We start from the raw sequence: 21,188 nt of genomic DNA, 5'->3' as shown, positions 1-21,188 counted from the left end.
TGATATTGCGATTCGTCATCATCCTGGCTGGATTTGGAGAAAAAAAGTTGAATCCAAAGTGACCGGAAGGCGTCTTACCTGAGCGACGCGACGAGACGGCGGGGTTGAAAAATCTCAACTGAACGGCGCCGATCCATCCATCGCCTTCCCTTCCCTCCCCCGGACCCTCCTCGACTCCCGGACACTCCTGGATCCACCAACGAACCGCAGGTTTGCAGAAAAAAAAAATAAAGGATATATATATTTTGCGTAATATCACTGCGTCCCCCGGAGGAGCGGCCGGCGCAGGACGCGTTCGCCGCCTTCGCGTCTGCAGACGGAGAGCTTCTTCCCAACAAACTGGAGCGGGATCTCTCCTCCCGCCGTCCGCATCCTTCCAGTGAGCGGCGGCTTTCTGAGCCTCCCTCCCTCCTCCAGCAACCACTAAGAAGCCGATGTTTCCGTGAGAGGAACCGGAATGGCGCGTCTTAAAGCCGGACCGCCCCTGGATCCGCGGCGCGTCCTCTCACGTGATGGATTTCAATTATTTACCCCTCCTGGATGACGTTAATTCTCTCTCTCTCTCTCTCTCTTTTTTTTTTTTTACATTCTTCTCTTTCCCTCTTCCACTTGTTCTACATGTGGAGAACAAAAGGTGTGCAGAAGAAGCGGGTTTGACCGGGAGAGGAAGAAGAAAAAACGCACCGTTAGATGGTGCGTAAAAGGAGATTAGTGTGTTTTCACACGCTGAGAATATTGGGAATGTTGAAAAAGGAGGGAAGAATCAACCAAAAATTGGGGGGGGGGGGTCAGTGTGTGTGTGTTTGTGTGTGTGTGTGTGTGTGTGTGTGTGGATGCTTTAGGAAAAGCTTGACTTTCTCAGAGTCTGTTTCTGTTTGTTTGCTTGTTTTGCCGTGTTTATTTTTATTTTCCTGCCCCGAGGCTCACGGAAGAAGACTTCACTCAAGAAGGCAGGGTGCACTGCCGGTTCAGGAGGTAGGGAAGGATACCTAGAGCGAGGCGACACACACACACACACACACACACACACACACTCACACACACAAGTTGTGAGCAGAGAATTAAAGATAGGAGCAGCCATAAATCGTGCAGACAGATTTCCGTGTGTCTTTGTTGACACATTTCAGGGCCATTTGTTTTCAGGAAGGCTTTGTGAAGGTTTTACCGAACACACACACACACACACACACACACACACACACACACACACACACGTTACCGAATCAGTTACAGCTTAGAATTACTCGCTTTCTTGAATCCCTGACTTGAGCAGGTAGAAGGTAAGCTTCCTACTTATGTGGAAGTCAATACGTTTGCTATTTCAAAAAAAATCCTTATAAAACCCTTTATGTTGTTACTTATGTGACACTGTTTTATCTTTTAATGCCCCAAAAATGAGGTGAATTCGGATCTATTCACTCGCTCATTTAAGATAAGATAAACTTTATTGATCCCCACGGGGGAAATTCTTTGATCACGGCACGGAAACAGTTACAAAATCGATAAATATGAATAGAAATATAAGTAGATAATAAGAAGAAAGCAAAATTCCTCGTCTCTGTTGTGTTTTTGTTTCACCTCGGTGTGGATATTTGTGGATAAAGCGGAGAATACAAGAACCGGAACCGGAAACCTTCTCGCCGTGACGCGGAAGCGCTAACCGCCGCCGCGCCCGATTCCAAAACCCGCTAAACGTCCGTCATCTCGGCGGCGCCACAAATCACGGAGCCGGTCCTGACCTGCCGACCGGCGGCCTCTGTCTGGAAGAGGTTCACGCACTGCTGCTTCCGCCGCCGTCACCCTGAGTCCTTCTGACGGCTGGGAAAACCAGAAAAAAAAAGAAAAAAGATTTTAGCGACCATGTTTGGGGAAAGTCGTCCCTCCTCGGAGAAAAAAAAAAAAGCGGCGGCGATTTCGTGTCTGACGCGAGGCGACTCTTAACGCTTGTCCGGTTTCGTGTCGCGTTTCCCCTCCGAATGGCGGATAAGGTGGCGGACGCCGTAGCGCGCCGGGAGGCGGCTGAGCGGAGAGGAAAAATGTCAATAAATCGTTGCGTTTGGCTCGAGGCGGCGAGAACGGGAAATATCTTCTTTTTTTGACGACTCCGCTTCCTTCGTTGCCATTTAAAGAACGGCCCGAAAGGTGGTCGTCTCGGAAAAAAACGTGACATTTTAAAGACGACACCCTCCCCCCCCCCCGTTAGCGGTGACGCCGCGCCGCGTCACTCCACGGCGCGACGGAGGGATCTCGGCGTGGAAAAGTCATACATCTCCCAGGGCGACTTCTGACTTCATCATCCTCGCGATCGGCGTCCGGTCGAACGGGGAGCCGAAGGGATCGCCCGATAACCCGTTCCGATATCGCGTCTTCCAGATCGATAAATCACCTGGCGATGATGGGGTTAGCGGCGGAGGCGTGGCGGGATGGCGAGCGACGATTTGCATTTTCATCGAGTGTTTTTTGTTTTTCCGCCGCTCCTCTTTTTAAAAAGGTCAACGGGAAGCAGCCGGCGTCTCCTTTATCTGCATGTGCCAACTCTCGAGTTCAGCCGAGTAAGAAATAAGATTATCTTTATAGGACGCCGCGTGGAAATCTGGCCTTTGAATCTTATTGGGTTGGGTATTAATGTCCTCGCGGGTAAAGTCAATGCAAACTGCGATTAAAATAACCAAAGTCTTGAGTGGAATGAGTTTTTTTTTCAGTTTTTTTCAATTTGCAGAGGCCCCTCGCGTTTAATGGAAATTGACTGTCTCACCTTTTACATCGCTTGATCTTAACATTTAATAGATTCTTTAAAGGATGTTAATCTTCGCCGTTGTATCTTCGTTGCGGCGGGGGAGTGAGGCGCACTCCTCCCGGGTGAGACGACTCATTAACTCCTCCCGACACCTGCGGCGTGACGCGAGGGTGCGATCCCGCCGCTCACATTTGGCATTTACCTGAAGCGACGTTCAGTCAAATGTCAGCGCGCGTTTTTTTTCGCCAGCTTTCAGAGCCGCAGTCCACGCTAGTCGTTTCCACTTTTTTTTTTTTTTTTCGCAAGATGGCGGGCGGGAGGACGCTGGCGCGTTTGGCTGCCGCTTCCCGCTCTCCAACCAATCAACCAAACCAAAGACAAAGGCTCACCTGGACGATCTCCAGCAAGCTACCAAACTAGCTTGCCGACCTGAGCAGGCTGGCTGGCTAGCTAGCCTCTCAAAACTCCAGATCCCGGCGGCGACCTGAGCAGGCTGGCTAGCTAGCCGGCTAGCCTCTCAAAACTCCAGATCCCAACGGCGACCTGGGCAGGCCGGCTGGCTGGCTAGCTAGCCAGCTAGCCTCTCGAAACTCCAGATCCCGACGGCGACCTGAGCAGGCTGGCTGGCTAGCTAGCCTCTCAAAACTCCAGATCCCGACAGCGACCTGAGCAGGCTGGCTAGCTAGCCGGCTAGCCTCTCGAAACTCCGGATCTCGACGGCGACCTGAGCAGGCTGGCTAGCTAGCCGGCTAGCCTCTCGAAACTCCGGATCCCGATGGCGCCTAGCAAGACGGCATTTCCATCGGCCGAAATCTTCTCGCTCCTCCTGCTCCACCATCTCTCCCTCCACCAAAAATCCATCTCCGACATCCAGCTCCAACACTTGCCTCCTCACAGCAGCGCGACACTCAGCTGCACACCGGCGAAGCTCCTCCAGCTCGTCCCTGGACTGGCGCTCATCGCCACACTCTGCAATTATGGACTTCTTCCCAATAATTCTGCGTATGTTCTGTTCCTTCTGTTTTTTACTGGTGAAGCGTCTTTGAGTGTCATGAAAAGCGCTATAAAAATCCCATGTATTATCATTATTATTATTATAAGTGGACGATTCTTTCGGCGCAAACTTGCCGCCGACGACTTCCGTTCCGTTCCAGTAACCGTCTCGCCGCCTCCAGAGACACGATACTGTAAAAAGCAGCTTTCTCCGCAGGTTTCCAGTCGAGACAGGGGGTTGGGAACCCAACAATACAACGCGCCGCATCCCAAGCTAACGGTTGAGTCGCGCTTCCCCCCCTCGACGTCGGATAATAGGCAACCCGTCGCTGCTGGAGATGACGGCTCTTTTTGAAGGACTCTGAAAAGGTGCGCGGAGACATTCGCCGACCCGAGTCACGCGATCCATCGCGCCTTCATTGTGTCGGACGCGCCGCGATGAATTCACGTCGGGTTCCGTCGCATCGCGCAAAAATTGCGGTCGCCCGTGTCGTCGGACGCGACGCTTTCTGATGAAACCACGTCGGCGCCTGAACGGAAGCGCCGTTCGGTCACGTCGAGGAGGCTTAAACTGCGCTCGCGTCCAGGACTTCACTCCGTTCCTTCTGCTCCGGCTTCCACCTTTACTTCGGTGTCTCGGGTCTTTCTCTGCTTTTTCACAAAGCGCTCCGAAGCCAATTGATCATTCAGAGCCGTTCCTGCCGCCCCTCCTTCCTGAGCTGGCAGTCAAAGCGGCGTAATGACAGCGATTTCTCTTCCTTTCCCGCCCGGAGTCGCGGCGCTAACAAGTCATACGGCGAGGAGGCAAATGAGGAATCGCCGAGAGGTGCGCGACGGGGCCGAACCGGGGACGCGGCGGTTAGCGCTTCCACCGGGTCGGAGTATCTGGTTCTCCACGTTTCTTCATGGGGTTCCAGAGGTCTGCTTGGATGTATCGAAAAACATTACATTACATTCCAGTCATTTGGTAGATGCTTTTATCCAAAGCGACTTACAAAAAGTGCAATTCAGTCACCGAAGATCCAAAGTACCAGTAGTCGGAAGTCAGAAGTGACCACTCCACCAAATAGCCATCCCAGAATCATATGCATACATGCATTCATTTCATTGTTAATTCTTTTTTTTTCCGGGTGAGTCGAGCGCTAAGCGCAATTAGCAGGGTAGAGCTTGGTGCTCACGGCGAAAGATGGGCGGCGACCCCGCTGTTCTGACCTTTTTCGGGAGCTCGTTCCACCACCGAGAAGATCCGAGACCGGAGATAAGACGCTAGGCGATCACCAGGGTCTTCAACTTGATGCGAAGCTACCGGGAGCCAGTGCAGGGACACAAGAAGAGGACAATTTTGGACGGTTGAACACCAGCCGGGCTGCCGCTTTCTGAATAAACTCCATGATGGATAAACTGAATAAACTCCTGATGTTGTAGCGGAGGAACCCGCAGGAACGTGCCACCGCTGTGACGTCCGCTGAGGTTTTAGGGCTTCATACGACGCATGAGTGAATGAACGGCTGTATTTCACTCTACCATGTGACCTACAATAGAGGTGGTGATTGTTTGTATGTCCCTAAATGACATGAATGAGTGAGTGAATGGTTGTATGTGTATAAATGATGTATGAATGAGAGGGTGAACGCTTGGATGTTTCCGTGACCGTATGGGAGGGTGAACGGTTGTCTATATATATGACGTGTGAATGACTGAGTGACTGGTTGTATCGCTTCATATGACACATGAGTGAGTGAACAATTGGATATCTCAATATGAATGAATGAATGAATGAATGAATGGTTGTATGCCTTTATATGAATGAATGAGTGAATGGCTGTATGTCTCCGTATGAAGTGTGAATGAGAGAGTGAAGGGTTTTTTTGTCCCTAGATGACGTGTGAATGAACGAGTGAATGGTTTTCAGGCTTCATATGACAAATGGGTGAATGAGTGAATGTTGTATGTCTCTATATGGTGTAAAATGAGTGGCTGAATGGATGTATTTCACTCTAGGGTGGTTGAACGTCTAACAGAAACGGTAGACGTTTGGATGTCCTTACATGACGTGAATGAGTGAGTGAACTGTTGTATGTCTCCAGATGGTGTGTGAATGAGAGGGTGAATGGTACCTCAGTGTAGATGATGAATGTGTGATCGAGTTTCTGCCAGCGTCGCTGCAGTCACAACGGGATTCGGGTCCAAAATTTCCGGTCCAGGCGCCCCGACAAGGTCAGAGGGTCCCGTCGGAGTGTTCGCCGAAAGCTGACGGCGCGACAATCGAACCGTCCGCTGCTGATGTTTGCTCTTCGATGGGGAATGCGGTTGGTTGCCGGAGGCCGTCCGCGGAACCGTTCGTCCAGGCGTCTCCTGCACGGCTGCGACCGGAGGACTGGCTACCGAATCATTCATTTCGGAATCTGTTATTGGATGGTTGACCGCTTGAACGCTGTAAAATAGCAGCAAATTACATGACTTTAGCCTGGAAGCGCACAATACCGTCGGTCAGAACGGCGCGGTCGAAATTGAATGAAACGGCAGGGACGAGCTAATCCCTAAAAAATGCTAATTTCACAGGATTGACTCCCTTTTTTTTTTTTCTCAAATCCAATTACGTCTGGAACCGCCCGTGCATTTGGCGCTGGCTTTCTGCAATGAGTGAAAACAATAAACAACAACAACAACAACACGTGCTAGCCCGGCGCTAACCAGCGCATACGCACGTGAATAATTCATCCTTCGCGTAGATTATCAAACGTACACACATAAGCGCCTGGAGAAATCCATGTGCGCGCAGCGCTGATCAATACATCGGCCGTGGACCGATAAACGCGAGCATAAATCATATTTGGAAAGCACTTTAAAACCGCGTATCATGCATGAAAGGCTTTTCACATATATGTTATTTTATATATGGTATGTATAAGCGTCTGCAAGTACGCACCGGGTGACACATGGCGGCGCTTTAATGGAAACAACGGCCTGTGTCGGCGCGACCGCACGCGGAGGAGCTAATCAATAATCTCAAGACCTACTCGGCCCCGCCGGTGTCGAGCTTAAATCACCGCGCGCGGCGGGACGGCGCAGGCAGCACATTATGACGCCTGACAGGGTGAAGCTGAGCTCAGGGCAAACAAAACCCCGGAGTCACGGACCAATTTGCACACACATTTGCAAAATCGCCACATGCTTTCGGCTGCAGAGGGGGAGCGGAAATCATCTGGAAAGACAGCCGGTCTTTTCCAGAAGCCGGCCGGAGCGCGGGACGACTTGTCCTCGGGAGGTCGCGGCAAAAAATACATTTCGGCTGTTCCCCGGCACCTTATTTCTACCGACGGATTCGCAAAAATGATTTCCACAGGTACGGATGTTAATTCGCGCATCTTAATAAACGGGGAATCCGGGTTGAGCAAATCCGATGGGGGACGTACGCGCCCCAGGCGTGCAAATATTAGCGCGGATGTGAAACGTTCAGGCGTCAAATACTTTACGGTGCCGGTTAATGTCATCCACAGGGTGCAATTGTGAGAGGAAAAAAAAAAAAAGGAATGAAAACAATAACATTAAAAAAAAAAGTGTTTGGTGGAGGTGGAGGATGATGTTTCAAATGTTTGGCAAAAATTTAAGGATTTTTTTCTTTTTGCAAAACATCACCGGGGTACCGACGGTGGTGATTAGCCGGATACAATTACACAGCTAACCACAAACATTAGATTAGCATCGCGCCAGTGATAGCCCGCTAAGCCGTGGATACTTCACAGATATTGATAACATCACTTCATCACTTCATCTCCGCAAACACCACGACAACCTGCCCGGACGGCGGCGGCGCCCGAAGTCGTCGGTCGCGGCGCCGTGGAAACTCATTCGCCGTCACACTTATCGAACCCCCGTCGGCGCTCCTCGCGTTAGCCCCCGAGCGGAGCTAGCAATTAGCCGCGAAGGGTCAAACACTGAACCTGATCCGCAGGTAACAACCCTCCGTCGCCAACCCTCTGCACCCGCGGTCGACTTCCCCCGCGTAGCCATGGCAACGATAGTCAAGTAGCTGAAGAGACGCACCAAGTTTAAGCCGCTCCGTGATCGTACGGTGGCTTAATTGAGCGCCGTCGGCGTTGACACGCGAACGGTCCCGAAAACCATCAGGACTGGATGGAAAGGTGCGAAAGTCAGACCGCGGTTCCTTTTTTTTTGAGCGTTTTCTACCGGCGGACGCTTACGCTGCCGTAATATTCCGCTCCCCCTCGACCCCCCCGCCGGGTGCACCGGGGTCACGGTGTTACAAATATTATTTCAGTTAGAAAGGGAGAGTGTGTTCTCTCCCCCGGCGGACGGAGCCGCCGATGCCTTAATTAATGACAACCCTGGGCCGAAGGCTGGCTCGCCGCCGCTCCCCAGCGTGACACCGCTGTCAGTTTCATCTGCCTTTATTTAGCCGCCCTCAGAAGACGATAGAACCAAGCCTTTCAATTGTGTCTCCAGTCAAGTTTTCTCCCCCGACGTTTCCGCCGCCAGGAGAACACGATCTCCCCGACGCCGCCGTTCGGCCGTCTCTTCTCCGCTTCCCCGCGCGGCGCGGCGCGACAAATCAAGAGAAGAAATAGGTCGTGATGAGCGGGAGGAGGAGGCGAAGGTGCGCGCCGGAGCAGAAAAACACTAATCGTGTTCCCCACGCCTGTTAACACGGCGCCGACAATTACGATGAAATTAGAAAAGTTGATATTTCTCTAAAAATACTCGCACGTTTCTCCTTTTCATTTTCTCGCTTGAAACCGAGGCTACTCCGTGCGTCGGGGAGGGGAGGGGGGGGAACGTAAACAACGGAATTGTTACCCGCAATCTTTGTTCGACCCGCCCAAATTGCCTTTTTTTTTTTTTTTTTTTTACCAAAAAGTGACCGGGGGATTTATTGAAAAAGAGGCGTCGCGGCCTGAATGGGCTTGATTTGTGTGCATTTATCTGTACGGACAGCTGAGGAACATAATACATCTTTGTGTTTTTTGCAGCTACGGCAGGATTATGGATTAGCCGGCGGCTATTATATAGATCCTGCACATATGCGATGTGTTATTTAGCGCACGTACTTTTACACAGAACCGGCCGTTCTCCTTCTGGCCCCCCCCGGTCTTTATGCTAAGCTAGTCGATTCCGGCATCCATTTTTCACACGCCGCGCACTTCCTGGCCAGGAAACGGTCGCTTTAAGATAACTTAAGATAAAGACCATTTGATCTTAAAAGGGGATCGGCGCGGATCAGAGACGTGGGAGCAGGAAAAATAAAATAAAAAACACATGAAAAAAAAAAAAAAAAGCAGGAGACAGACATCCGAGTTGAAAAAGGCAAAATCTTCCCGAGAAGTCGTGCACAGGTGAAGATTCAATTTGAAGGAAAAGCAGTTTGGGGAGGACAAAAACTTAATAATCGCGATCCAATCCTACCGCACGTGATAAAGCAACAAACGCAAAAGAAAAATGCAAATTAAAATCCTCGCCGGGAAGAATCTCGCGATTATTCCCCGCCGACTTCACCCCGACATCGCCGCGCTCGCCGAAAGAGGAAAACAGTTAAAAAATTTTAAAATAAAAAAAAATTTAAAAACTGTATTTCTTTCCCCACCCGCTGTAAAATGAGATGATTGGATACGGAGTCGGCCGGTCGGAGAGCCTCCTGTGTGCCGGGAGAGGAAACATTTTTCTTTCTCGCCATTGGAAGAGCGAGTCAGGTTTATGACTATGGGGCGCAGAGAGGTGGCCTTTATTTCCCTGAGAAGAGCCATTATTATTACCCTGCAAATTTATGGCTTGCTAGCGGAGAGGGGCTACCAGCAGAGTGCCTGTCATTTCTCTTACTATATTATGCATTATTGATAAGCCTGTGGTTCTATCATCCGCTGTGCGGCGGGGCAGTAACTCCGACATATACGGTACACGCCGTTGGTGGACCGAGAGTCGCCCCGAATTTTTTTGACGAACCGACCGAAAAGAGGCTACGGCGTCCGGCCGGCCTGGTTTAAGATAAGATAAGATAAACTCTATCGATCCCCATATGGGAAATTCTCCCGTCACGGCAGCGTTATAAGTGTCAAATAAATCTAAATATCAATAGGGAGACAATTAGAAAGAACAAAAGACGTCCGAAAATGAATCCACAGCGGAGAGAGTAGCGACAAGACGAGCGAAACGACAACAAAAACAGAAAGCTTTACCTCGCAGGGGTAAAAAAACGCGCGATTGTCTTCTCCAATTAAACTCCGGGGTTTGACATCCGGGTTCACGTGCAAGTTGATGAGACGGAGAAAACGGCCGGAGACAGAACGAACGTGGGTTGTAATGAGCGCGCTAATCCTCGGCGGGCGGCGGCGGCGGCGGCCGGGAGGGACGGGCCTCCCTCGCGACGGGAGGAAGCGCTAAAAAGAAAATCCATCAGACAAACGAGACGCTTCGCCCCGCGAAACCGTCGCGGGGTCCGTCCGCCGATTCCGACGCGGTCGTGAATAATTCGGGGAGGGAACAGCTGCTGTTGTCACGTGACGTGATGGCGGGAGATGACGGATCGCGGCAGTTTCGATTAATATCGTCTTGATAGATCGGCGCGATTAGCTTTATATCCAGCAGTTACACCGGGAGATAATTGGATTGTCGTGTTGTTAAGGAATAATAGGAATGGGCCTTTCGCAACAAAATAGGGCCTCCTTCGACGGCGTCCTTCACCTGACTGTGAACGCCGACGCTTTTCAAACAGGAAGGAGCTCGGGTGCGTCCGTACGCCTACAAAACGCAGTGAACGCGGCGGACGAAACGCCGCTAAACAAGTTAATCAGCGATGTTTTATCCGGCACCTCCTACATGTCGCCGCCTGCGTCCGTCCAACCCCCCCTTTCCAGAGCTCCCCTCGCTGAAGGACACTTCAGACCGGCGCCAATCATCCTATTTAGACGGCTGAGAGGGACGGTTTTGTTTTTTTTTTTGTAGTACGGTGTTGAATAACACCTCCTGCGCGTTTGCAATCATCCGCTTAATTTTGGGCTCAGTTGCAAAAGCTTCGCTCGCCGCCGTTTAACTGCACGACAACCCGCGCCTTTTCAACGTCTCCAAAAAAAAAATAAGAAAGCGATAAACCCGTCCTTGTTTACCCGATACCCTTTTTTCCTCGTCCGCCGCACGTACAGGAGGAGTCACCGGCGAACATTCTCCGCACGGCGGTGAAAAGTTCACGCGCCGTTTCAAGCCGCACGCGCCGACGTGCATCCCGAGCCTCGGCGGGGACGGATAAAGACTTTACAAATTTATTTATCAGCTCCCCACTTTCCGCGGCTGAGCCAATCCATCACCGGCGAACGACCTTATGAATACATTACAATACATTAAAGCTGATTGGCTGCACAGGAGTCGGTTTGTGACTTATGTTGTTTGTCATTCCGTTAAATTAACTCCCGCAGGTGACGATGCATAGTCCCCGTGGCAGGGAAGAAGCACACCAGCCGGGGTTGTAATGCGACTCCGCGCCATCCCAGCTTCACCGAATCACTCTCAAAAAGGTATTAATTCCCCCCACGTGAGAAGCGGGGGTGATAATTTCTCATGCGTAATTTAGGTTTCGGCAGAAGCGTGTTTTTTCACATATTAAATGGATCCGCTGATTGCTGATTGTCGGCGTGTCGCGTGGAGCGGCGGCGGCTAAAGCTAGCGATGCTAAAATAGCACCTCGCCAAAAGGTTTTCGTTGACTTCGCGTGGTTCCGGAAAAGCCGGACGTGTCGAAATCGAAAAAGCTGCGGGATAAGACGCGCAGAAAATGAATGAAAAAGTACAATCGCGTTTAAGATCGTCTAAAAAAAAAAACAAAAAAACAAAAGTTAAGCGCTTCTTAGAAGACTGAGACGTCCTCATCGGAGCTGGATGCCACTGAATACCACAAATAACCGAATCATTTAAATATATATACGTTAAAATGAATATACGCACAGGCATCGGCTCAAAGGGAGACCAAATAACAAAAGCGCACCGGGCATTTATTAAAACAGTCGGGGATAACACAAGAAAGCCGGGGGCTTATTTTCATTGTTGTCCTTTGGTGCTGAAAAAAAAAAAAAAAAGCTTAAGTCTCACATTCCAGGTAAGGAAACATTTAATCCCCGAACAAAAAGCCGACACTGGAGAGAAAAGCCAACACTGCAAAAAAAAAAAAAAAAGGAAAACTACGTGATCCTCGATCCTTCATATGAGTCATTAAAATCCAAAGTTATCGCTTTGTGTCGTTTCGAAAAAAAAAAAAAAGAATAAAAGTGACTTTCTAGGGGGGAAAAAAAAAAAAAAGTCGGGAATAAATCACAAGAGACGGTATAGAAAACCTTTAATTGTTTCGTCTCCGTCTGTTGTGATGATTTAGCATTACTAGGCATTACATTAGACGGCGCCCCCTCCAAAGACGGAGCCTTTTAAGTCCTCCAGATCCCAGCTGCAGAAGGTTTTATCATTGTTCCTCTTTCAGCACAAACCTGCTAATGAAACATTACAGCGGGATGAAGAGGAAGGGGGGGGAACGAAACCCGAGAAATACGCGATCTTAAATCGCATCCGAGCAAAGACGTAAAGATGTGTTTTTTTCCCCGTTTATCCCACGCCACGGCCTTTCGGTTTGTGATTGCCACGCAGGTGTTGTTCATGGAAACACCTGAGGTCCATCAGCCAATCACGGCGTGCCGACGTCTTTAAAAGCGACCGGTAAAGATGGCGGCGGATGTGGAGTGTTTGACGCCAAGAGCGTAAATGCTATTTTCCTACTGAGTCGGGGTTGTTAGATCCAAGATGTAAGCTGATGTACATCAAGCCGAGTAAGCCCAAATACTGTGTTTCAGCCTTTGTATTGTAACTCCTGGACCCTTTTTCCTCCTTGAATTGTAACTGCATCTTTTCCAGCCTTCCATACATCTCCCAGACTTCCTTCTCCCCTGCCACATGGTCCAGCTCTTCTGGGGGATCCCAAGGTGGCCAGCCTCTCCTGAGGTCTCTCCTGAGTCTTCTGGCCTCCTCCTAGATGGACATGCCTGAAATACCTCCTTACCAGATGCCTGAGCCACCACATCTTACTGTCCTCCATGCAGAGGAGCAGTGACTCTGAGCTCCTTCCTAAGGGAGAGTTTGGCCACCCTGCAGTGGAAGCTCCTCCATCAGCTGCCACCTTAATGTGGTGGAGGGGTTTGTGAGTCCCATTGATCCTAGGTGTTATGTTGTTGGGGGGCTTTACACCCCATGGAAGGTCACAAAAGGCAAATGGTCCAGAAAGTGTGGCTCAGAACCACTTGTTTTGACCCAAGAACCTGCACCCATGGGGCTTGGCCAGGCACAGCCTGAAGGATGACACAAGTCCCTCTCCACCTTTAGGGAGGGCCAAGGGTTTGGGTGCAGTGTGAGCCTAGCGGTGGCCGGACCTGGGGACTTTGGCAGTCTGACCCTCGGCTACAGAACCTGGCTCTTGGTACATGGAACATCACCTCTCTGGTAGGGAAGGAACCTGAGCTGGTGTGTGAGGCTGAGCTGGACTAGATATCGGTCTCTTGAGAAGGGCTGGACTCTTACTTTGGAGTTGGCACCGGCGAGAGGTGCCAGGCAGGTGTGGTCATAGATTGACCCCCTGAATCAGCGCCTTCACGTTTGGGTTCAACCCGGTAGACCAGAAGGTAGCCTCCCTCACCCTTCAGCTGGGGAGGGGGGGGGCAGGTTGACTGTTTGCATCCCCCGAACTGGACTCCTGTGCTCATTACGGATTGTCCATGACAAACACCATGTTCAGACAAAAATGTCCATATGGGCACTTGGCAGCTTATGTTACAGTTCCTTGTTCGACCTTGTGGTCGTGTCGTCGGACTTGCAGCCGCATGTCCTGGACGCTCGGGTGACAAGAGGGGCAGAGCTGTCAACAAACACCTGGTGGTGAGCTGGCTCCGACGGTGGGGAGGATGCTGGTCAGAACTGGCAGACCCAAATGTAAAGTGTCTGCTGGGAACATCTGGCAGAGTCCCCTGTCAAGAGTTGCGAGAGCCACCTCCTGAGGGAGGCGCGAGACATGTAGTCTGAATGGATGGACCCCAGCAAGGAGTCCTATCGAGTCTTTCCGGCCTGTGGGGCTCTGGAGGCACCGGCAGGCCAAGCTGTATACGGCTTTGGACACTGAGGCGAGGGTAGCTCTGGTAATATGGGGTTCTGAACCCGTTAGGTTGTTCAGTCCCTGCATGACCAGTGTCGGAGCTTGTTCCACATTGTCGGTTCTAAGTCCCCTTCAGTTCTGGTGAGTTGTACTCTGCCAGGACTGCCCTTTGTCACCGATTCTGTTCCTAACTTAAAGACAGAATTTCCAGGCGCAGCTGGGGTGTTGAGGGGATCCGGTTTGGCGGCCACCGGATTGAGTACCTTCTTTTTGCAAACAATGTTCTGTTTGTCTGAGATCTCCAGCTCTCACTTGAGCGGTTCGCACCCAGGATGAGGATCGGCACCTCCAAATCCGAGACCACGGTGCACAACCGGAAACAGTCAGAGTGCCCACTGTGGGTCAGAAGAGGTCCTGCCAAAGATGTAGACTTTAAATTATCTCTTCAAAAGAGGCAAGAATGGAGCGGGAGATGGATCGGTGCAGGGTCTGCAGTGATGCTGATTCTGTACCAGTTCGTAAAGGAGCTGAGCCAGAAGGCCAAGCTCTCAATTCACCGGTAGATCCGCGTTCCTACCTTCACCTATGCCACAAGCTGTGGGAAGTGACAGAACAAGATCGCGGATACAAGTTTCCGAAATGTGAAATTCAAGGTGGTGGCTGACGTGCAGCGTGCCAAGTTAGCCAAAATACTGTTTTGGCCTTTGTATGCAACTCCTGACCCCTTTTCCCCCCTCTAGAATTGCAATTGTACCTTATCGTCCGTAATAAATGCTTATTTGGCACAAATTACATCTAGTTTTGTCGCTTCCCTCCAAATGGGGACGTCACACTATTACACCTCCTGATGGTTCACAACTCATCCAGCATATCTGGATGTCTTCTTTGAAAAGTTACTCCACTGTACCACTCCCTCAAAAAGGCAAATTATGCGGTGACCCCAAAAGGTGAGGGTCTTCATCAAAATTCTTCCCCCAGAGTTTTGTTTTGGATCTCAATGTTCCCTCATTCAGAGTAATTTCTGTTTGCTAGGCTCTCGGTTTTGTTGACAGTGAAAGTAATTAAGACTTGGAACCGTTAAAACGACTTGTTTGGAAATCCTGCCGAGGGGAAGCGAACGCGCTCAAATATTGGATCCCGATAGTGGCTCCGAACGTGGTTTCACTGGAAACCAATGGATCTGATCGGAGGAACGGCGTCGCTCTTTATCTCCACTCTGGTTGGTCGAGGCAGAAGGACGCCTCTTCTTTTTTCCGCTGCTGTCAAACGGCTCACCCATGGAAAGGACGGTTTCTGTGGATCATTTTAAAGAGTGCAGTCCAGCCCTGCGCTACAGGGAAATAGCCTTTAGCGCCTAATGCAAAACAAAATTGTGTTGACCTCCACATGACGGCGGTCGGCAGCCTCAGAACTGTCCGTCTTTTCGCAAATGGAGTTTTCCGTCGCGTCCCGAAATAATACATTTCAGTTACTTGTAAAAGCGCTGGCGGCGAATCGTGTCTGCTTCCTCCTCAGTTTGGTTCTCATCGGTTTTCTCCAGGGGAGAACGTGAAGGTTTGGAAGCGCAACACGAAAATAATAGTTAAATCCCGAAGGTCCGTTCTTCTCCGGCTTCACCTCTTCAGTCTCTGACATTAAAACGTGAAGGTCAGGGATGACAAGCGAGCCACGTCAGAGGACTCGCAGATAAAGTCAACAAACTTGTTTCCTTACGCAATCCAAACCCGACTGTGTCACGGGACAGTTCGCTCTAGACGCCTCTTCGATTCTTAGTCCTCTCGACTTCCCACTTCCGGTTCGCAAGTCCTTAAGATGCCACTTTGTTTTGTCCGATATTTCGGTTCCCTGGATCGGGTTCACCTGCTCTGGCGCCACCAGCTGAGCCGGCGCGCAGGTGGACTGGGCTCGTCGGTGACGCCGACATCTCGTCAACCCGCGGAGAATGTTGCAAACCCAATAAAGTCCAATACCGTGACGGACAGTCTGGGGGAAGACGGGCGAGTAGCCAGCGACTCTCAGACGAGGTTTTCCTCGTTCTTCCGTCGCCTGCGATGAGTATCCCGCTATGAGTAAGCCGCCACGCGGACGTTTTCTCGCATCCGGAAATTGATTTTGTGACACGGCCTCTGTGCGGTCCGTTGGCCGCGGCGCCTAACTGCCGAAACAAGCTTCAAAGTTGGCTCGGCGAGTACTGAACATGTACAACAGCGAGAGAATTAAAGAACCGACGCACCGGTGAGCAACATGTCAATTGGCCTCTCCCTGAGGCTTCTGATGTGACGGGACTGCAGGGCCCAAACACCTGTGTGGCAATCACTGCTTTTAATCAGTTCCTTGATGTATTGAATGCGTGCACGGAATGGATTATCTGGAGCCAGCTTACAGTGACTGCAGAAAATGTGATGCCTTTCAGGCATTTCTTTCGTGTATTTTTTTCTTGAAATCAACAGAATATATGTGTGTGAATGAGAGGAACCCGAGTGGAACGGTGAGGCTACAGGGAGTGGAGATCGAGAAGTTGGAGGATTTCAAGAAATTAGGGTCAGCAGTCCAGAGCGTAGGAGAGTGTGGAGAAGAGGTGAAGAAATGGGTTCAACCAGGTTGGAATGGGTGGAGAAAAGTGTCAGGGGTACGAAGAGATAGAAGACTATCGCCCAGAATGAAGGGAAAGGTGTGCAAGACATTGGTGAGACCAGCGATGATGTATGGACTAGAACAATGATGAAAAGACAGCAGGCAGAGCTGAAGGTCGCAGAGATGAAGATGTTGAGGTTCTCTTTGGGAGTGACCAGGATGGAGAGGATCAGGAATGAGTCCATCAGTTTGATGTTTTGGAGAGAAGGTCAGACTGAGATGGACAGAGGGACAGAGGAGGGACAGTTAATATATTGGTAGTCGATGAAGAATCGGCGGTCTAGAGGAAGACCAAAGAGGATGTATGGATGTAGGAGAGGGGATATAAAGGAAGTTGGTGTGAGAGAGGAGAATCCAGAGGAGAGGGTTGGATGGAGAAGGTTGATGCGCTGTGAAGACCCCCGAAGGGGAAAAGCCCAGAGGAAAAGAAGAACTTGTCACAAGGGTGCAGGACATGTATGACCGAGATGGTTTGAATATGAACACTCCTATTCATGTCCAAACCATGGTGAAGATCTGGGGAGAAGGTTGCCGAAGGTGGAACTGCCAGGCACGTGGTAGATGTTTTGGACGTAGACTGAGATGGTTGGGTCATGGACAGAGGAGGGGCAGTGAATATATTGGTAGACGGATGCTGGAATTGGAGGTCTAGAGGAAGACCAAAGAGAAGAATCATGGACGTAGTGAGAGAGGATAGGAAGTTAGTCGATGGACGGAGAAGTTTGATTAACTGCCGCGACCCCTGAAGAGAAAAGCCCGAGGGAGAAGAAGAAGAATTTACTTATTAACCAATGTGGAAAATGAATATGCCTGCAGAAGTTTAAATGTTGACAAAAATTAGGGTTATTTTATTCGGAAATTTACATCGCATCCCGTCGAGTTGCCCCCCGGTTCGGTTTTTCTGTTGCCATTGTGCTCAGAAGGAATCCAAAGCTTCCAACGGTCATTAGCTTGATGCTGCAGATCTTTAAGATCCAAAATATACGGTAATATTGTTAAAAATATCATTGAATAAGATATTCATTTTTGCACCTACGTACGTTACTGATACAGGTAAGCAAAGTTGAAATGTAAAAGGTGGCGTCGTACCTCTTCGTGGTTTTCTTTTCGACGTTCCCCTTCGAGCCGGGCGCTTTCCGAGAGACAAGACACGGAAAATCATATCAATCTGACAGAATCTTCCCGACTCATCGAAAAAGAAAAACAAAAATTTCAACCCTTTTCGTAAATCTTGTCATATTGCGTTTTAATCCGCGGGGCTAATGTAGTATTTGTTGTGAAGGGCAAATGCAAATTGGTGATTTTCTAATTTAATTTGACGGGTTTGTTACAATAATGCTCATGGAAAAAGACCAAAACAAACAGTGGATTAGTGCATTTGTCCGGACTAATTAATTTTCTTTACTGCAACAGGGCACTGGATTTCTTTTTTTAAGAAAAAAACAACAAAAAAATCAGCGAAAAACGTGCGTTACCGTCGCGGGAGGGGGACTATTTTCAGACGCGAATGAATACGGATAAATCAGTGCCGTATGAGCGTGCAGGGGCTGATTCATCGGTCGGACTCATGTTCGATATAATGAAGACACGTGTCTCGCGGCGAGATGTTGTACCTCGTCGTCGCGGCGATAATAGTTTTTTTGGACAAAGGAACCGGATGGCGACGAGCAACAATCCATATCAAGACGCGCTCATTGTTCAAAGTTGGCCGTCGGTGAGCCGTGTCAGCCTGAATCAGTTCACTTTGATAGTCCTTGAAACTATTTGAAAATGACTCAGGAACAAGCCGGGGAAAAAATAAGATTTGTTTCTTTCTTTTTTCCGCTTGTTCTGGCCGTCTGCGCGGTCTGAAAATAGAAAAAAAAAAAAAAGAAAACGCGCGGTTAGTATATACACGGCGCACAAAAGCATCCCGGTTTTTCTATCGGCGTTTCCCTCCGACGCGACCTATAAGATCTGATTTTAAAAGACGTTTTATCGACCTCACCGTACGGTTTATAGGTTTCTAAACGGCTCGACGTCTCTTAAGGAACGGAGATTTAATCGTACACCTACGGTGGGCTCGGCGAGGCAGCCGTGACAGTCAACAACCTCATCATGTCAGCCCCAGACTCGGGAGGCTGCCCTTGAAACACAAAGAACCTCTGAGGACATTGATTCACTCCATCCACTGTAGCGCGCTCTCGCCATTACCCGTGCCGGCGCACTCAAAACCTTTTTCAGCACGGCGCACTCTTGGTATCAGAATAAATCATTGCACATTTAGAGCGCCGGTTATCGTCATCGCCGTCTCTCCCCCCCTGCTCACGGACCAGATTGGTTCAAGGTAATGATAGATGTAATTATTCTGGTTCCTTTGCCTGAAATGCGATGATGACACAATTTAGAAACAGAGTCGCGGTATTACAAGATTCCTTATGTGTAATTACACAGATGTTAAGACGCGGAGCGCGTACTGGACGCTCGCCGTTGATGCGCGCCGTCGCGTTTCATCCCGCTTTTCATTTTCAGGCAAGGACAAGCTGCTACGCCTCACTTGCTTTTATAATTATTTCTACTCCGCCCTCGTCTTCCTGCCCGGGCTCGGGTGTCCGACCCTGAGGACGCGGCGTCGACGGACAGTGGAGGTCCAAGCTACCACAGTCCGAATTTGGACGATTCGCGACGCTTTTCCGTCGAGGGCGGAGAGATCGTTCCGGTTTGAAACCGATAAGACGACATCGCCCGCGCGAGGAATCGCGTCCGAGTTGTCGACATCTTCTCGTCGCGGCGGCTCGACTTGGAATTTCTTCGCTTCGGACGAAGGGTGAAGAAATTCAAGTCCGGCTGTCGCGGCGAAGGAGATCTGGACGAGAATTCATTACATTACATTACATTTGGCAGACGCTTTTATCCAAAGCGACTTACAATAGAGGACATAAGCACTGCAAATAACACTTGCAAATACAAGATGCACAGGAAATATACAGAACAGTAAGCTTGGGTTAGTTTTTTTTTTTTTTTTTGACAAAGACTTACACAAACGTACACACACACACACACACACACACACACTGCATAGCCTAACTTGGTGATCTGGGGCATCAGCGCAGTAAAAAGTCCTGAAAGAGAAAAGTTTTTACCTGTTTCTTGAAGGTTGAGAGAGATGATGCTAGTCTTGTTGCTTCCGGAAGTTTGTTCCACCACTGAGGTAGTAGAACTGAGATCTCTTCGAGCGAGCAGAAGGTACCGCTAGTAGGTTTGTATTAGAGGAACGCAGCTCTCGGCCAGAACCTCCGCGGACACGCCCAGATCGGTTTGTGCTCTTCAATCAAACCGACGTGGCATTGAAAAGGTAGATTATAATCCTGTAATTTTCAGGCGGCCGCTCCGTCCCCCCGACACGCCGGCCTCAGCGGTCGCCTGCGTTGCCCAGATAAAACGCAACAATGGCTTTAACAGGCGGCGGAGAGACTCGACGGCCGGCGTTTCAGTGACGCCTGTTTGCCTCCACAAAGACTAAATGTATTTTGAGTGGCAGATTAAGGATATCGGTCAGGGGCCTCGTCATTGTCGACTTGGAGAAGTGGGGTAAATGTGCGTCCGGATGATAATTCAGACATTCTTAGAACCGTCAAAAAAAAAAAAAAAAAAAAAAAAAAAAAAGAAGAAGAAAAAAAAGGCTATTCTATTCTATTCCAGCCATTTTCACGGATTGTTAATTATGGGGTAACATAATCTCATTAAGTCCGTTTGCTTTTGCGACTCGATTTCTTTTGCAGGCATTAGTCATGACTGGGTAGTTCTTCTTTTGTCTAAGCTCGAAAAGAGGAAAGTCTCGCTGTGTTTTTGTCTGATTTGTATTCCACCGGGAAACTCGATGTCCGGCAGCGGCGGCAAAGTTTAGCCGGCTTAATCTTTCTTAATACGCACCGTCTTGGCATAAATGCCTCCGAATATTCCACACGCTAATACTGTTGACATTCACGTTTTTTTGTTTTTTTTTTTCTCCCCGCAAACAGCCCCATTACGCCACCTACACGGTTTATATCCGCCGACGTCCGTCCGCTCCGAGATGAGCGGGAATAATCGGCATCTCTCGAGTTGTTTGGGACGGATATCTTTCATCTGGATTCAGCCTGCCCTCTAGGGATCGGGGATGGCGAATCAAAAATCCTTGTGTTCTCCGCCGCTCGCCCGACCGCCTGTGAAGGAGAAATATCAACCGGTCAGAAATATACTGTTCAAAAAAATAAAGGGAACACTTGAACAACTCAATGTAACTCCAAGTCAATCACACTTGTGTGAAATCATAGTGTCCACTCAGGAAGCAACACAGATTCATTTGGACTTGTTTTAAGGACATTACATCAAAGTTGGATCAGCCTGGAGTTTGTTTTTACACTTTAATTTGGAGTGTGATTCCTAATCCAGACCTCCATGGGTTGATACAATTGATTTCCATGGATCATTTTGGTGTGATTTTGTTGTCAGCACATTCAACTGTGTAAAGAGCAAAGTATTTCATAAGAATATTTCATTCATTTAGATCTAGGATGTGTTTTTTAAGTGTTCCCTTTATTTTTTCGAGCAGTGTATATTTGAATTTATTCTCCCCGTGTGAAAAGAAAGCAAAAAATACACGTATCAATGCGATGCGATGGTGACCGTCGTGAGAACCGAAGCTCTTGTGAGTTTTTTTTTTTTTTTTTTT

At 49.4% G+C, this 21,188-nt stretch overlaps 1 protein-coding gene across 3 annotated transcripts in view; it reads right to left on the bottom strand.

The window, feature by feature from the left end:
- Nucleotides 1–1,888, bottom strand: part of LOC147226842 (chemokine-like protein TAFA-1) — a 42,664-nt gene extending 40,776 nt beyond the window's left edge. For 2 of the 3 annotated variants that reach the window (XM_086159516.1, XM_086159518.1), the window contains exon 1: nucleotides 79–365. In XM_086159516.1, the coding sequence (XP_086015642.1) occupies nucleotides 79–137 (59 nt within the window). In that variant the 5' untranslated portion in view covers nucleotides 138–365. Of the gene's footprint in view, nucleotides 1–78; nucleotides 366–1,739 lie in introns of those variants that run through there. The other variant, XM_086159517.1, reaches the window with a different exon arrangement.
- Nucleotides 1,889–21,188: the final 19,300 nt, after the last annotated feature.

Source organism: Fistularia commersonii, chromosome 14 (assembly GCF_037954325.1).
Source record: "Fistularia commersonii isolate RoL2024-O1a breed Wild chromosome 14, RoL_Fcom_v1.0, whole genome shotgun sequence".
NCBI classification, from domain to species: domain Eukaryota; kingdom Metazoa; phylum Chordata; class Actinopteri; order Syngnathiformes; family Fistulariidae; genus Fistularia; species Fistularia commersonii.
This window is presented reverse-complemented; position numbering and strand designations above follow the sequence as displayed.